General features: G+C 39.9%; 3 protein-coding genes and 1 long non-coding RNA gene across 7 annotated transcripts in view; 1 reads left to right on the forward strand and 3 right to left on the reverse strand.

Annotated features, from left to right (window-relative positions):
• Positions 1-17,971, forward strand: part of LOC141568817 (uncharacterized) — a 302,708-nt gene that overhangs the window by 158,354 nt on the left and 126,383 nt on the right. The gene's annotated exons all lie outside the window — the stretch shown is intronic.
• On the reverse strand, positions 4,674-5,359 carry LOC141568815 (keratin-associated protein 9-3-like). Its single transcript, XM_074319526.1, has one exon. It carries the CDS (start codon positions 5,357-5,359, stop codon positions 4,922-4,924), a length of 438 nt encoding a protein of 145 aa, XP_074175627.1. The 3' UTR covers positions 4,674-4,921.
• Positions 9,723-10,145, reverse strand: LOC141568816 (keratin-associated protein 9-3-like). Its single transcript, XM_074319527.1, has one exon. It carries the CDS (start codon positions 10,143-10,145, stop codon positions 9,723-9,725), a length of 423 nt encoding a protein of 140 aa, XP_074175628.1.
• LOC109455861 (keratin-associated protein 9-3) lies at positions 14,308-14,715 on the reverse strand. The gene has a single exon (XM_019747755.2). It carries the CDS (start codon positions 14,713-14,715, stop codon positions 14,308-14,310), a length of 408 nt encoding a protein of 135 aa, XP_019603314.2.

The raw sequence follows: 17,971 nt of genomic DNA on the forward strand, positions 1-17,971 counted from the left end.
GATTGGCTTCTTACATTAAACAATATGCATTTGAGATTCTTCCATGTCTTTTTGTGGCTTGATAAACCATTTCTCTTTATCATAGCATAGATGTACCACAGTTGTATAGATGGACCACAGTCTGTTTATTAATTCACCTACTGAAGGACATCTTGGTTGCTGCCGATTTTTGGCAGTTATGAATAAAGCTGCTATAAACATTTATGTGCAGGTTTTCGCATGGACATAGATTTTCAGCTTATTTGAGTAAATACTAAGGAACGCAATTGCTGCATTGTATGGTAAGCCTATGTTTAGCTTTGTAAGAAAAAGCCCAACTGTCTTCCAAAGTGGCTGCACCGTTTTGCTTTCTGACTAGCAATTAGTGAGAGTTCCTGTTGCTCCCCCAACATTTTGCCAGCATTTGGTGTTGTCATGGCTTTGTATATTAGCCATTCTAATTGGTGTGTAGATTGGGTGTTTTTTTTTTCCACTCACTTTTTCTTCCATTTAGAATGACTTTCAAGACCCACTTCAAAGATTACCTTCCTTGTGAATACTTCCACGATGCTGCCCCCAACATAGCCCCTACTGGTCCTGACGTGATCTCTTTCTTTCTGAAATCCTATTTCACATTGTTCTGTCTTCTTCTTTGCAGTCCACATAACCAAGATATTACTTTCCACAGCAATGTCCATCCAAAGCATCTCCACAATTTCTGAGAGTTCCTAGGGCATTACTTTCTTGTGGTTCCCCATGCTCTGTCTGGCTCCTGGGCTGTCTGCATCTTCCCTTCAAGCAACCCAGACATGAAACAGCTCCTTCACTGGTTTTCACAGGAAAGTTGACCCACTGCAAGGATTGTGTAAGTGTGACAGCTTAATATGGCGGGATCATAGAGTAATATTCATGACCTCCTGAATAGATCTCTTTTCTTCTTTTTTCTCCTTACTCCATTTCTGGAGTAAGAAATAGTCTTCTTTTTGTCTCATGTATAATTATTTAACATCCTTCTCTTAAGCTTTTGGGGTTGCCAACATGCATATCCCATGTGAGTGAACCTATTGTAAGTTGGATTGTCAAGGCATATTGGTTACAAAAGCCTGGCTAAAGGGAGGTTTCTTGTACCAACTGTTAAGAGAATGCAATTTATCTCATCACATTGTTTGTAGCTATTTTCATACATAAAGAGGCTGCCAAAAAATGTATACACATTTTAAGAAAGGAAAAAACTGTATTAAAATTATAATACTCAATATATACTGATAACAAAAGATGAGTACAAGTCATGTCTATACATTTTTTTTGGCACCCGTGGTGTGTGTTTTCTCTGTGGATAGCAAGGTCCTCAAGGATAAAAATTAATCCTTTACCTTTCTGATTCCCATAGTCCCTGCTTTAGAAGTAGTAGTCGCTAACTTTTATTGAATGAATGAATGCACTATATATGGTTTCAGTCTCTTTTAAAGAGAAACAAGTGTATTTCTTCCAAGTAGGCTTTCTTGACTTACAAGCAATCAACCCATTTTATGTACAAGTAGAAACACTGACCATGGTTTCTTTGCCCAGTGTGTAGCATTTATTAAGAAAGGACAGAAGACACTGTATCACAAATACAATTGAAATAGCCAATAGGCAAGATCGTTATGATCCTCCCACCGCAAAAGGGATGGAATCACATGTTGAAATATGGAAAAGACTAGCCTACTTCTTAGAAGCTGAATATTGAGTGAAGAGCTTCATTCTCTCTGGTGACATCTGAGGAATGTCACTTGGTGATACTCTGGTGCCTTTAATGTTGGAAAAATTTTGAGGTAAACAGAAGCTAAAAATAGATCAGAAAGCAGCGGGAAATTAGACTTGTGGACAGTTCTCAAGGGTAAAATCCACGGTATGGCAGTAATTTTCAACCCTGCAGGAAAACCAGAAATTGTATCTCCAAAGGAATTTGATGATCAGCAGATGGGTTCACAGAACTTCTGTGTCCGCAGTGGAGAGTCAAGGTGTTCATTGTGAAATGGAATCAGGTAGAATTCATATACTCGTAGCCCCTATAACAGAAACCCAAGTAGAAGTCTAAGAACTTGTTAGTGGTCCAGGGGTGGTCGAGGAGATATACCGTCCATTGATACTGTGTCCCGGGCAACTAAAATTCAGCAAGCTGGCTTTTTAGCAGGTGGGCTCACAGCAGGTGGGCTGGCAGCAGTAGCAGCAGCAGGCTGGGCGGCAGCAGGACTGTCCACAGTAGGATGGGCGGCAGCAGGAGGCCTGGGCATGGTGCAGCTGGCAGCAGGTGGGGGGGATGCAGCTCACCACACAGCAGGGGGGCAGGCAGGTGTCCTCCACGCGGCAGTCAGGGCGGCACCACCTGGTTCGGCAGCTCACAGCTCCACAGCCACCCTCCTGGCCACAGCCGGTGCCACAGCCGATGCCACAGCCGGTCCCACAGCAGATTGGCTGGCAGCAGCTTGGCTGGCAGCAGCTGGGCTGGCAGCAGCTTGGCTGGCAGCAACTGGAGCCACAGGTCCCTCCAGTGGAGCAGCTGGGAAATCCACAGAAGCTGGTGGTGCAGCAGGCCATGGTGTCAGGAGTTGGGTTGAGAGTTGGGTTGCTTGGAGGAGTTTTGGTGGTGGCTTCTGACTTCTATGTTGGCTTCTTTTATATATCCTGGCCAGCTGCTATTTATACAATTCTTAACATATCTTCCTTGTTTTTGTTTAAATTTGTTCCTCAGTGGTCCTCTGATTGGCTTACATTTAAGTACTAATGACACATTATGAGCAACAGTTTAGAAATTACTTTGTTTTATGGTTTCATCTGGACTCATCATGTTGGTGGCTCCTTGGACTATGTTTGTGGTTTCCCGTGTTCAGAGTCCTCCCACTTTAGTCCACGTCACACCCTTGCTTTGTACAGGTGTTGGTGTTTATTTCACATGACTCTGTCCAGATCTTTAAGGCTAAGGGTAATTGTGCTCTATTTTTAACTATTATGTTTTTCCTTCTGGATATACAGACTAAATTAAATTATCTTGAAGAATTTAGGACATCAGGACATCCACTGAATTGAAAGAGTACCTTTGGTTATGCATAATTTAGTTTCCAACTCCTTTACTCCAACATCAAATCAAATGACTATTCTAGTTCCTTTGATTCAACCAACTTGAAATGTGCCAATATTATTCATGTTCTAGGCCAGAAGTCTTTTCTTGTGAACCAAATGGCATAGTTTATATAAAATTATACATTTCAGAGAAGAATAAAGTAGATGGCAGCGCACTCGTCAAAATGTCCTAACTAAATGTCCTATCTAGCAGAGTGCTTAACTTCTGGTAGTACCTTAATAAATGTTTGTTGAATATGATTTTGAAGGGGTGGAGTAAAATGCATGATTCATGGATTCCTGTTCCACTTATAAATGAATAAACAGAACTTTCAAGCTGTAGTACCTCTCATGAAGGACTCTTTGTTGCTGTCAAAAGAGACTAGGAAATGCTCAATTTTTTTCTACACTTGAACCAAGGCTCAGGAAAAAAACATCGGTGAGTTAGGACATTTTGAAGAGTGCACTGCCATCTACTTTATTCTTCTCTGAAACGTATAATCGTGTGTATGTGTGTGTGTGTGTGTGTGTGTGTGTATGTGTGCGATCTGTCATTGCTGCCAATTAAATCTGAGAGGTAAGTGCTGGGAGCTTATAAATAACTAGCAAAATATTTTTCTTAAAGTGTCCTATATTTTGTCTTGTTGTCTTTTGTATGTTGCGCTCAAATACTTAATGAAGAATTGAAAATTAATTGGTAAAAGGCATTTTGGTCTAGATTTGTGTTAACTTCTTAAGGGACCATCTTTCACATGGGGTTACAAAGTGCAAAATATACAATTGTTTCAGATTTCCAATGCATGAGCCTGACAAATGGTGACAGTGGAACTCACTGGGTATCTAAATAGCTATTGATTCTGCTCTGATTGACACCAGTGGTACACCTTATACATGCTTATGATCAATGGAGGGCAGTGCTGGTATTTGAAGCTTAGAGTGTAGTTTGGGGATCAGTGGGAAGAATGTAATAGGCTAAAGCATAGGAGTTAAACCTAATTGCTCTTGGAAAACAGATAGTATCTGATATATAGTATCTGGTAGATATTTTAAAATCCATTTAGTAGGTAACACAATTTCTTTAGATACTGGGCATGCATGAAGAAGAACATTTAGTATAGTAAATGGAAGGAAATTAAAAGTGGTAAAAGTACATCTAGGTAAAAATCCCACAGATTTGATCAACCTGAATATTTTAGCTAAAAGTGTCATTATTGGTCTAAACCTAACCATAATATTAGAGCATGTAATTATTTGAATCACTACAAACATTATTTAATGCATGGAGCATTTTATTGACTGATGGATGGAAGCACACTGTAATTGACATTTAATCTTTCTGGTTTAGACTTTATATTTATGACTTAGGATTATTATCAAAGTGCTGATCCACCTTCTTGAATTTCAGCTAAAGGTGGACAAGCTTAAAGATAGAAGAAAGAAAGTAACTCAGTTTGCTTTGCACATTTAAACATTTTATTTGAAGTTAACAGGGGATAGTCAAGGAGAAATCAGGTCTGAAAATTGCGGGATCAAGAGAAAAGGAGAACAGAGATATCACTGACGACAGTGATTGATACACGTTTTCACTGGGCTAATTCAGCACACACAAGAGGGTCCTACGTCTTTTATTTCTGAGGGGTGTAGAAACATCTTGATACTTAGTGTCCAAGTAAAATTGAACACTTCTTCAAAGATGAAGGCAGTTTTGCTATGCTTCTCCTTTCATTCTTAAGTAATCAGCACCTTGCTTTTAACAGGCGGGCTAGCAGCAAGTGGTTGAGGAGATATACTGTTCATAGACACTGTGTCCCGGGCAACCGCAAATCAGTAAGCTGGCTTTTTAGCAGGTGGGCTCACAGCAGGTGGGCTGGCAGCAGTAGCAGCAGCAGGCTGGGCGGCAGCAGGACTGTCCACAGTAGGATGGGCGGCAGCAGGAGGCCTGGGCATGGTGCAGCTGGCAGCAGGTGGGGGGGATGCAGCTCACCACACAGCAGGGGGGCAGGCAGGTGTCCTCCACACGGCAGTCAGGGCGGCACCACCTGGTTCGGCAGCTCACAGCTCCACAGCCACCCTCCTGGCCACAGCCGGTGCCACAGCCGATGCCACAGCCAGTCCCATAGCCGGTCCCACAGCAGCTGGTCCCGCAGCAGCTTGGCTGGCAGCAGCTTGGCTGGCAGCAGCTGGGCTGGCAGCAGCTTGGCTGGCAGCAACTGGAGCCACAGGTCCCTCCAGTGGAGCAGCTGGGAAATCCACAGAAGCTGGTAGTGCAGCAGGCCATGGTGTCAGGAGTTGGGTTGAGAGTTATGTTAAGAGAATTTTCTGAGTTTTGGCTGTACCTTCTATATCTGGCCTTTTATATAGTCCCCAGAGCTACCTATTTTCCTAACATTTAGCATCTTTCCTTGATACTATTTGCAAAGTTAGTCTCTGATTGGCTAACACCGAGTTGTTTAGAAAGTTATAAATAGCATTTCAATAGCCTGCTTTGGTCATTACTCAATTAAGTCTCATTATGTTTCTTCTTTGCCCTCTGGATCAAGTGAAGGCTCATTATGGAAGCACCTCTTTATGCCAGTCATGTGACAGACAAGACTTGGGCCAACCACTGCCCTGGCTTGCTTTGCTTTACCTGTCCTTTGATAACCTTTCTCCCTAGGTGGTCACTCAATTAAGGTTCATGATTTCATAAACAAGTTGTTCAGACTTGGAAGAATTAACATTAGTGTCATCAAAGCATGAGCTATTACCTGATTCATCAACACCCAAAAGAAGGATGCTTTGGTAAGATCAGAGTGTACAAGTTATAGGGTCCTCAGAGCTCTAACGGGCATTTCTGCCTTCAGTCATCCATGTACATATTCCCAACTGAGACCCTTGATGACTTTAGCTTGTAGGTTGTTTTCTGACTCTAATAAATTAAAAATATATTTTCCCTCTCTTCCCCAAAACACACACATTCCTTCCAAAACTAGGATTCCAGAGACAATCAATGTTAAGTTTGGTGCCTATTCTTCAATATCTTTCTTCCTGCTTTTTTATATTAATATATGTAATTTTTGCATGTGGAAATCCAGTTTTCCCAGCACCATTTGTTGAACAGAATGTCCTTTCCCCTTGAATGACCTTGGCACCCTTATTGAAAATCATTTGACCATATATATGAGGGTTTATTTCTGGGCTTTCAAGCCTATTCTATTTGTCTGTGTGTCTGCCTTTATGTCAGTAACATACTGTTTTGATTACAATAGCTTTGTAATATAGTTTTTAATCAGGAAATGTGATGCCTCCAGCTTTGTTCTTCCTTCTAAAGATTGCTTTGGCTATTTGGGGTCTTTTGTGGCTCCATGCAAATTTTAGGATTTTTTTTTCATTTCTGTGAAAAATGCCATTGGAATTTAGATAGGGATTGCATTGACTCTTTAGATCGTTTTAGGTAGTATGGACATTTTAACAATATTAATTCTTCCAATCCATGAGTAGTATGAAACCTTTCCATTTATGTCTTCAATTTATTTCATCAGTGTCATAGTTTTCAGTGTACAAGTCTTTCACTTCCATGGTTAAATTTATTCCTAAGTATTCTATTCTTTTTGATATCACTGTAAATGGTATTATTTTCTTAATTTCTTTCTGATAGATTTTTGATAGTGTATAGAAATACAACTGATTTTGTATATTGACTGTATCCTGCAACTTTACTGAATACATCAATTAGTTCTAACAGTTTTTTTGGTGGTGTCTTTAGGGTTTTATATATGTACCATTATGTCAACTGCAAATACAATTTTACCTCATTTTTTTTCTGATTTGGATGCCTTTTATTTTTCTTTCCTAATTGTGATGACTAGGACTTCCAGTACTATCATACATAGAAAAGGTGAAAGTGGGTATCCTTCTTCTGTTCTTGAACTTAGAGGAGAAGCTTTCAGTCTTTCATCATTGAGTATTATGTCGTGTGGGCTTTTCCATGTATGGCTTTTATTATGCTGAGGTAGTTTCCTTTTATTCCTAGTTTGTTGAGGTTTTTTTTTGTTTTGTTTTTTAATCATGAGTGTTTAATTTCATCAAATGTTTTCTCTGTATCTATTGAGATAACTATGTGTTTCCCACCCCCCATTTATTCTGCTATATTATATATTGCATTTATTGATTTTCATGTGTTGAACCATCCTTGCATTCCAGGATAAAATCTTACTTGGTCGTGGTGTCTAATCTTTTTAATGTGCTTCTGAATTCTGTTTGATAGTATTTTGTTGAGGAATTTTGCATCAATATTCATCAGGGATGTTGACATATAATTATCTTTTCTTGTAATGTCTTTATCTGGTTTTGGTGTCAGGGTAATGCTGGCTTCATAAGATGAATTCTGAAGTGTTCCCTCCTCTTCAGTTTTTTGGAAGATGTTGAGGAGAATTGGTGCTAGTTTTTCTTTAAATGTTTGGTAGAATTCATCAGTGAAGCCTTCTAATACTGGGATTTTCTTTGTTGGGAGGTTTTTTTATTACTGATTCAATCTCCTTGTTAGTTATAGATCTGTTCAAATTTTCTATTTCTTCATGATTCAGTTTTGATAGGAATTATCCATTTCATCCAAGTTATACAACTTGTTGGCCTATCCTATACATATTGCTCATTCTTTTAAACAGCTATGCTGTATTCCAGAGTTAATGAAAATCAAGTTTATTTAATCATCTCACCACACATTATTTAATCATCTCCTATTGATAAATTCTCAATTGTTTTCAGTTTGTGCTTTTGAATTAAAAAAATATATATAGAATTTTAAGCTGAAAGTGACTTTAAACAGATCCAGAGTTAGGTAGTTAGAGGTGGTCACGTGATGTAGGGGACTGCGCTCTTAACTGAGAATTAAATTACATTAATTAAACTAAATAGGCTTCTCAAACTGGTTCTACCATTTTCTGACTGTGAACCTCAGAAGAGTTGCTTAATCCCTCTAAACACTGGCTAAATCATCTGTAAAATGAGATGATCTCTCAGACACCTCCAGGGCTGAGAGTGTGTAATTGCTCTACCAGATCATTCATCCCTTAAGGGCGTGATCGACCCAGGTCTGGTGCACCGTGGTATCCTACACAGCATATTCTGCACTGTCTTACAGGTAGATGTTCAGTCAATGCTTATGGAATGAAAGAGGGAATGAATGATTAGCAGTGTGTGGTAATGATAAATGGCCAAATTTGATTTTTACCAGTCACTTGTCATTTTATTTTATATTTTTTTTCTCAGCAGGAGCTGAAAGTAGTCAGTAGTCAGAATCAAAGAGGCAAGAGGACTAAACGTCTTCACTTCTGTTCTGTTGTTCAAGAGGTGTTTTCTGAATTGGATCACGTCTCTAGGTTCTATGTCAGGGAAATTGATTCTTTACTTACATGTTATCCTTTATTCCCACTTTCTGATTACTTGATTTTCATTAACCCTTGAATGAATAAAGCATTGTAATTTTAACCAAAGTAATATTCTTAATTAAAAAGATTACCTTTGGTCTCCTCCAGTTCTAATTCCAAGGAACCATGAATGAATCCTGATCTTTTCCTCCAAACGACCCAAATTTGTGAAGTGTTCTGTGATACTGTGTTTAAATATGTATAGATTCATTGTATATGTGTATTACATATAAATGCATATATATGTATAACAAATATGTGTGCATTTCTAAGTAAACATTTTAAACCAAAGTGGATATGTTGATTCTAAAAATAGAGCAAAATCTTTATTATCCTCACTTTCAGTTTAAAAACGGGAAAACAATGTTTTTGGAGTAAAAAATCTCCATCTAATTGAAAGCATATTTCCTCAGCGAGGCTTCCCCAACTTATAGTATCTTGCTTTACTCTGCAAGACTACATGTAAAGGGAAGAGTGATTTACTAGCATTCATTACCATTGTTTGAAGAGTGCCTGAAAGAGCATTCCTCTAACAGACATGAAAAAAATAAGTCATATTCTGGCTCTAGAATCAGAGGTCCTAGCTTTCTTGTTGTGAAAGTACTATGTGAGGTCGGGATATGGTAATAAAGTTGTGCCATTTCTGAGGCTCTAGAACTGCCTTTACTATATCCTTTCATGGGGATAAACTTCAACTGGATCTGATCAAATTTCCTAACATGGCATAAGAAGAGGAGTGTGGGGTAGCAAAACCAGATTAAAATATTTTGTATGACTGTCTATGAAATATACATCATGAGCCCACTCAATGAAAAAAAAAGAGATATGTTTGCTGTACCAAATAGATATAATTTATTAGACCATGATATATCATTCCCCTTTCATAGGAAGTGCAATCTGCAGGATGGTGGAGTATCGGAGAAGAATATATTTGAGGACAGACTGTTTTTCCATGGCCTTGGCAGCACTGAGCCATGCAGAATAAGATCAAATACTTGCTGAAGGTCAATCCCAAGGCAAATTGGTTTTCCCATTTCTTGAGTCAAGTTTGTATTTTGGCAGCCTCAGTGGGGAAATCAAAGTCTGTGAGGCACAAATATTTGGTAACCCACACAACAAAAGCCAAATAAAAGTTCAAGAATTTGTTAGTGGTCCAGGGGTGGTTGAAGATAATTAGTTCATAGATTGAGCTGGAATTTGAAACTTGAAGTTGAAATTCAGCAAGCTGGCTTTTTAGCAGGTGGGCTCACAGCAGGTGGGCTGGCAGCAGTAGCAGCAGCAGGCTGGGCGGCAGCAGGACTGTCCACAGTAGGATGGGCGGCAACAGGAGGCCTGGGCATGGTGCAGCTGGCAGCAGGTTGGGGGGATGCAGCTCACCACACAGCAGGGGGGCAGGCAGGTGTCCTCCACGCGGCAGTCAGGGCGGCACCACCTGGTTCGGCAGCTCACAGCTCCACAGCCACCCTCCTGGCCACAGCCGGTGCCACAACCGATGCCACAGCCAGTCCCGCAGCCAGTCCCACAGCAGCTGGTCCCGCAGCAGCTTGGCTGGCAGCAGCTGGGCTGGCAGCAGCTTGGCTGGCAGCAACTGGAGCCACAGGTCCCTCCAGTGGAGCAGCTGGGAAATCCACAGAAGCTGGTAGTGCAGCAGGCCATGGTGTCAGGAGTTGGGTTGAGAGTTATGTTGTTAAGAGAAGCTTTTTAGTTTTGGCTATGACTTCCACATTGGGCCTTTTATAAGCCTTGGCCAGTTGTTATTTACGTAATTCCCAAAGTGTCTTCCTTGTTTGTGTTTAACTTATTTCTGAGTGATAATTGCCCTGTCCCTGAGTTATTTGTTCAACATTCTGAAAGCCTTTAAAAGTTCATTTTATTTGGTCCTCAATAGGATTCTTTACCACAATCAAGTAGTCATTAGCATTCATTGAGTACATAACCCCTAATTTTTCATATTTGTTAAAATTTTCTCATTGCTCAAAGGATAATTGACTGATGCCTCACCTGTAAGGAGTGTCAATATTACTCAATGCTGACCCTAATAATTGAGCTCTTGGGTCTCATATGACAGGTAAATTCTCAGCAATTGGGCCTGCAGTGTTGACTGCTGCCCATTCTCTGCCTTTCTCACCTTTACTTTGCCAGAAAAGCAAAGTGATTCAACTGCCCGGAAAGGGATGCTTTCATCGAAGGCTGGGAAATATGTATGAATTGTTACTGATAACATTTTTGGAGCACTTATTACGTGTCCAAATAGTTCTGAGTGTCCAAATAGTTCTTATTACTTTGCTTGCATCAATTCATTTAATTTTCACAGCAATCCTACGGGGCAGGTATCATTGCTACTCCATCATCCATGAAAGGAAACTGAGCCACAAACAGATTTAAGTAATTCACACAAATTCACACTAACAAAAGATGAATCTGAAATTGAGCCCTGCCACCTGACTCCAGACTAACCTCTTTAAACCACTGCAGTCAATTCCCTAAGGCAGGTGTTCTAGGAAAATTAAAAGGGGAAAGCAAGATGTGAAAATTTGCCCCCTTTCTTACAGACTTTCTGAGAGCAAAGGGAAGGAGGGCAGAGCTTAGGGTGAGTAATATCACTGTTTACTAGAGATTTCTCTGGAGGTTTTATTTTATTTTATTTTTAACTGCCTAATAAACATACTTCAAGAATATCTTAAGTACTAAAAGAATTAACCTACTTGACTTGTGACTTCATTTAATCTTTGATTTTTTAGGATATTCTATAGATTTAAATAGATTTAAATGTTGTTTGCTTAAAATTGAGGTGTAATTGACACATAACATTGTATTAGTTTTAGGGATACAATGTAATGATTTGATATATGTATATATTGTGAAATGATAACCACAGTAAACTTAGTTAACATCCATTACCTCACATAGTTACTCTTTTTTTCTTGTGATGAGAGTAAATGTTCTTAACTACACAAAAAATCACACTCTTAATATATTAATATGGAGTATGTGGCATACTGTAATATGTTAGGTCTGCAGTCTCCAGTTTACTGTAGATGTCAGAGACTAATCCAATGAGCTGGAAATTTTATACGTTTTGATTGAGGCAAATGAGGGTGAATTTGAAGGTTTTGTTTAGGTGCAATGAAAGGTGACCTGGCCTACACGGGGTATGGACTCTGTTACAGGGAAATGGAAGTTAAAATGCCTCTCACAGAGTATGAACCGAACCCCAGGTGTTAGTTCTGCTTCTCCAGAAACGACAGCTTTGAGATCAGAGCATAACTCTTCCCAAGTCAGAATTAAGACATTTTCAAATCCCACATTAAATGTGAATGAAAAGGTTTGGTTCTTTGTGATATTTTGCTGCTTCTCCCTCAGCAAATCTACATCATTGATTGGCAAGTTTTTCCACCTTGGATGTTTGAAATTATGGGTTTGTCATTACTACACTCTCAGGAGCTAATTCATGTCTGAATTCAGCAGAATTGTTGATGCTAAAATTATTTATCTCCCCTTGCACAAAGTTCAGATGTTTGAGGAGTTGAGCTCCCTATTGATAACGGCACTGGAGGTAGTGTTGTATATCAGATTCTTATTCCTGTGCTTTTCTACTGCAGCACTGTGTTCAACATCTCCCTCCGTGCAGACTTTCACTCAGTTTTCATGTTTCTGATCATTAGTGCCCTTAGAGAATTATTAAGAATAAGATGTTTAGTCAGTGTTCTCCAGAGAAATAGAACCAATAGGGTATAGAAATATGTAAAAATAGAAACATATAAAGCTATTTATTATGAGGGATTGGCTCACACAGTTACCGAGGCTGAGAAGTCCCACCAGGGCACTGAAGTCTGAGGGCAGGAGAAGATGGATGTCTCAGCTTGAGCAAAGGGCAGATTTGCCTTCCCTCTGCCTTGCTTTGTTTTACGAGTATTCAGCCTCTCAAAGGATTGACTGGTGCCTGGCCTCATTGCTGAGGGTGCTCCAGCTTCTTACTGAGTCTACAGATCACATGCTAATCTCCTCTGGATACACCCTCACCGGCACACCTAGGAATAATGTTTTACCAGCTCTCTGAGTATCTCTTAGCCAATCAAGTTGACACATGAAATTATCAGCACATAAGGTATGGGGCTTAAAATTGGAGAATTCTACTCCTCTGCCACAGAATTAAGACTAATCTGAACATCCCCTCAACTTCTCCAAATAAATTTTAAAAATCAAGTTCTTTCCCCCCATCACTTAATTCCATGTCTTCTTGATTGGTTCTCATACAAACGGAGTAAGAAGTTATGATTAGTTGTGATCAGTGCAACCACCACACTTTTCTCCAGTTTCAAAACTTTTTCATCCTCCCAGAGGAACCACTTCCCTTTCCCCTCTACCTCCAGCTGTCAGCTCACCGCTTTGATTTTAAGACCCCAGAGATTTTATCCATTAGAATGGAAGCTCCATTGCGTGTCTTTTATCTCATCCTTGCTTCATTCTAGAACTATCTGGGGAGTAGAATAAGAATGGAGAGAGTGCATGCCAACGTCATGTTCACTTAAATCCATCCCTGTAACAGACATTTATTTTTTACTTCACAATACATGAGAGAGTCATATAGGTATTATAACACTATCGTTGAAATTCCCTTTAGTAATTTTCTAAAGTATATTTTGAGAAACACTAATGTTAAAGGATGTTAGTTGGTGATAAGTGAATAGAGGATTCCCTGATTAAATCAGTTTGGGAGTGATGGTTATGGAGGTTCCTTTTTATCGGACATCTCGGTCCCTTTAATATTCTAATGTGCTTTCTATATAAACCTGCAAGATGGTGATAGCACATGGAATGATATTTGATGACTGAATATTTTTTGTTCTTTGGACATCTGAAGGGACTAATTGTCAGTGTGTCACCTATTTAGGAAATGACCAACTACCCTATGCCTGGAAGGGACATTATAAGTAGTAAAACTCTATTCTCTCATTTTCCAGGTTAGAAATAGGTGCCCAGGCAGGTGAAGAGATTGCTTAAGAATTCGTGGATTGTTAGTTATGAGGCAGGGTCTGGAACTCAGGATGCCTTTACATCTGATGTATTATTGTAAAATCTGTGTTTACTGCTTTTCCAATTATGCATTACCCTTTTTATACCCTTGATGATTGAAAGAATTGCATGTGAATGAATCATATGTGAATGAAATGAATGGATTTGGCAACATTCTCAAGAAGCTAAATGCCATAAAATTCCTTTTTGTAAAACTGACCTTCTGGAACACCCAGCCCATCAATTGCATATTTGAGGATCTCGGGAAATAGTTCATAAATATTGATGTATTCTTTGAATCATACATTTTGGCTGTAGAATATTGGACCATTTAATGATAAAACAAAGGAAAAACACCTTTTAAAGGCCATTATGGAAGGCACAGTAATAAAGAAAAACCATAGTGCCATGCCACATTTATTGAGATTTTGAAAAATCCCAGTACCCCAATATCAATAACAAGTTCCAAAGAAAAGCTATTTCCAACAATGATTTCATCAGTGAAGGGTGAAACATTTAATTAAATCCCAAACTCGATGAGCTGTTGAAATATTTCAGATGATATTTATGGTAATGTATTCTACACACCATTTTCACATTGTAGGACTTCTGTTGATGTCCCGGTCTATGAAATATTCTTGGTCTTCTATTATAAATTGACATATTAGAGACATTATGTAGCCATGTGACAAAAGGTTGCAAGCTGGGTTATGGTTGTATAGGAACTCAGAAGTTTGTTGGGACTCTATATTGGTGAGTTTGGATGTGCCATTTTCTCAGGATTCCCTTCAGAAGGAAGTTTTCAACAGGTGGGCTCGCAGCAGGTGGGCTCACAGCAGGTGGGCTGGCAGCAGTAGCAGCAGCAGGCTGGGCGGCAGCAGGACTGTCCACAGTAGGATGGGCGGCAGCAGGAGGCCTGGGCATGGTGCAGCTGGCAGCAGGTGGGGGGGATGCAGCTCACCACACAGCAGGGGGGCAGGCAGGTGTCCTCCACGCGGCAGTCAGGGCGGCACCACCTGGTTCGGCAGCTCACAGCTCCACAGCCACCCTCCTGGCCACAGCCGGTGCCACAGCCGGTGCCACAGCCGGTCCCGCAGCTGGTCCCACAGCAGCTGGTCTGGCAGCAGCTTGGCTGGCAGCAGCTGGAGCCACAGGTCCCTCCAGTGGAGCAGCTGGGAAATCCACAGAAGCTAGTGGTGCAGCAGGCCATGGTGTCAGGAGTTGGGTTGAGAGTTGGGTTGCTTGGAGGAGTTTCTGAGTTAGGGCTGCTTGTTCCACTCGGGCCTTTTATAGGCCTTGGGCAGTTCCTGTGTTTGTGACGAACAGCATTTTTATATTGTTACACTTTAAACAAGCCTTCCCAGGGCCCTCTGATTGTTCAAATACTGAGTTATTTTAAATACTGCATCTCCAAATGATTTTTCCTTATTGCTCAGCTAGGACTCACCAAGTGTGTTTCATAGCCCTTGGTAGAGTTGTTAATGTAGTTTCCAAACAATGTTGTAATTTTCACCCGACAAAGTGACTCTCACTCATGAGATGATGTGATTTTAGGGTCATATTTACCAAAACTCAAGTCTCAAAAAAAAAAGAAAAAATTATTAACCATTCACTGTCCTTCATGTAAGGTTATCTTTATATTTTTTAGATAAATAAGAATATAGTCTCTGTAATCCCAGATAAAATCTCTGATAAAGTTCACATTCATAGAAATTCATAGATCTTTCCAGAAATTGGATATCGCCAATTTCTATACTTTTCTCCTGAGCTTCACATACTCAGCCTTGAGGAAACATTTATCACGCAGATGGATATATGGAACAAAACCTGTTCCATTCCAATTTACTGTGGATATTTTGTTAGCACAAATTTAAAATAAGGGCTAAAATCTATATCCAGTAATTAGGGAGATGATCACAAAAAAATTTAACTGTAATTTATCTCTATGACACATGAAAATCACTACTATATGGATTGTCTGGACAGTATTTATTTCTCAAAGGTGGGATTCATTTCAATTTACATCATTTTATGTAACTACACCTTATATCTTATGAAAAGATATCAGACCAAAGAGCACAACCATTGAATTTATAAAGGGGAACCAATAAAAGCAAAAGCAGGGATTTGGAAATACTTTTTCTGGTCACAGTGCTTAGCAGGCAGGTTAGGAAATGGGTGATCAAATATTGTTCAATAAGTATACATGCAAAAAGATTAAAATCAATTTCAGCACAATAAAAATGGAAATAATTCCTGGTGGTTGCTAAAAGAAAGCATGTGATTTTTCATTGGAAGTTTATGGTTACATGGAGGGAAATGAAAAAAATAGTCGTGGCCAAAAGAATACTATTGCTACTTGTTGTAGACTGATTCCTCACTTCTGATCATGAAGCACATAGTGAGCTTTTATGAGTTAGAAGTGTTGGTTCATACAGTAATAGAATTAAAATGGAGTCGTGACAGTGTCAGCAAAGACGTTCATGTCGTATGGTCACCATGACTGCAGTTGAAAAATGGATAGATGGAATCATCACATATTGGATTTCAAAGACTTAAGAACTCATCTTGTCCGACCACTTAATTTTATAGGTGTAGAAACTGACATCATTCTTTTTATAAACAGCACATGTTTATTAAATTCTATTATGCATGAAGCACTAAAGGGTTATGCAGAAAGCAAAACCCAATTTGCCTGCCTCATAGCTTGCTCTAGTGGACAAATCAGTGTAGTATTGATAGGAGGGATTCGTCAAGGAAAAGAGTCAAAAATAGACCCATTCCACCTCAAAGTTCTAAACGGGAACATTGATGTTGTTTGAACTACTTTTCATTTCCTCTTAGCATCAGTTGATGTTAGAATACTATTGAGTCTAACTAAGAATGGCTGCATTTTGGAGAGGTTAGTGACTTGATCTATTCGTACAGCCAGTACACAGCCGGTAAAGCTGGGTATCAAACTCCTATCCTTTATTCCTAGATCAGTTCATTTTATTTTTATCCCATGCTGCTTTCCAAGATCAATTAGCGGTCGTAAAATTCTTTGCCTCCTATTTTTAAAAAGTATTTTATAGTAGCTAAAGAATAGAAATATTAGTGGCAGGCTGAATACATTATGGAGTAGTGATTTTAAACATCTAGTAAATAAGCATAAATATGTTAAAATTCTTTCAAGTGTCTTCTGACCACTTGAAGGTCAAGTGAGTTTCCCCTGGACCTTCAATAAGTTACATTTGTTTCCTAATGGTTCTTCCCATTCAGATTGGTTAAAATCCCTTCTGAATGTCTATGTCTGCCATACTCTTTGTGTCGTCTTTATGCCATGACCATCATCTTAGTTCAGATCTTACCACGTAGCACTTGGACCAGGGCAATGACCTCTTGATTTGTTTCTGTATAGTCATTATATGTCTAGCTTTGGCCTTCTGTTTTTATAAGCAGCGACCATAGGAATCACCCCAATGCCCAACTCGTGTCCTGCCATTCCCCTGCCCAAAGGCTCTCAATGGATTCTTAGTGCTTATTGCTTTAAGGGCATACTCATTTGGTTAATATTCAAAGCACAAAAATTTCCCAAATTTACCTTCCACTATTGCTCTACATATCTCCAGTGATTGTCCTCTGAACAACTTCTCTCTATACTTTTGTGCATACTGGTTCCATTGTTGAGAATGCCATCTTCTTTCAGATCTGTACCCCGAAATCTTAATCTTTATAAAATGCTAGCTTCTCCTTTCCACCTGTCTTGTTCCCCCCAATCAATGACGTCTCTGTTGGTACCACACAGGGTGTTGTACTTTTATTTTTCTATATTCCGATTGTTGGTTGAGTGATTGTGAATTTGATTCAATTCCCTGGAAGTTTCTTGAAGAGGGAAACATTTTTAACTCAATTAAAATTTTTAGTGTATACCAGACTGTCAGTAACTTGCAGATGGTAGGCAATCAGCATATTTTGGTTGTATTAAAATTTAATGAAAATAATTAGAATGAACAAATAAAACCAAAGCTGTGTTTGCTAGGCCAAAGAAGAGAAGTTTATTAGAAAACAAACATGCCAGAAGACCTAAGATCTAAGATTTGCTACCATTACAAAGACTTGAGAAGAGCCCAAGTCTTAATACGTGGCCCTGGATCTCCATGCAACCCCTGGTTGACTCGCGGTCTTCATGGCTCAGGGCAGGAGGTTTCTTGGGTAGAGAAATGGGAGTATGAATTTTTCAGAAGGTTGATTATTTGCCCTCAGCAGTTAGTACACGGCTCAGCAGCTGCAGCAGCAGGAAGGGTAGGTCCTACAGGTGCTGCGGCAGGGGGCCGGCTGGCAGCAGGGGGGCCGGCAGCAGGGGGCCTGCACACAGATGGGCTGGCAGCAGGTGGAGGCCCAGCAGCAGGGGCGGCAGACCACGGCCGTGCAGGACGTGGGGCAGCAGGCGATGGGGCGGCAGCAGCCCTCCTGCAGGCCGCACG

The sequence above is a fragment of the Rhinolophus sinicus genome, linkage group LG15 (assembly GCF_036562045.2).
Source record: "Rhinolophus sinicus isolate RSC01 linkage group LG15, ASM3656204v1, whole genome shotgun sequence".
Classification (NCBI taxonomy): Eukaryota; Metazoa; Chordata; class Mammalia; order Chiroptera; family Rhinolophidae; genus Rhinolophus; species Rhinolophus sinicus.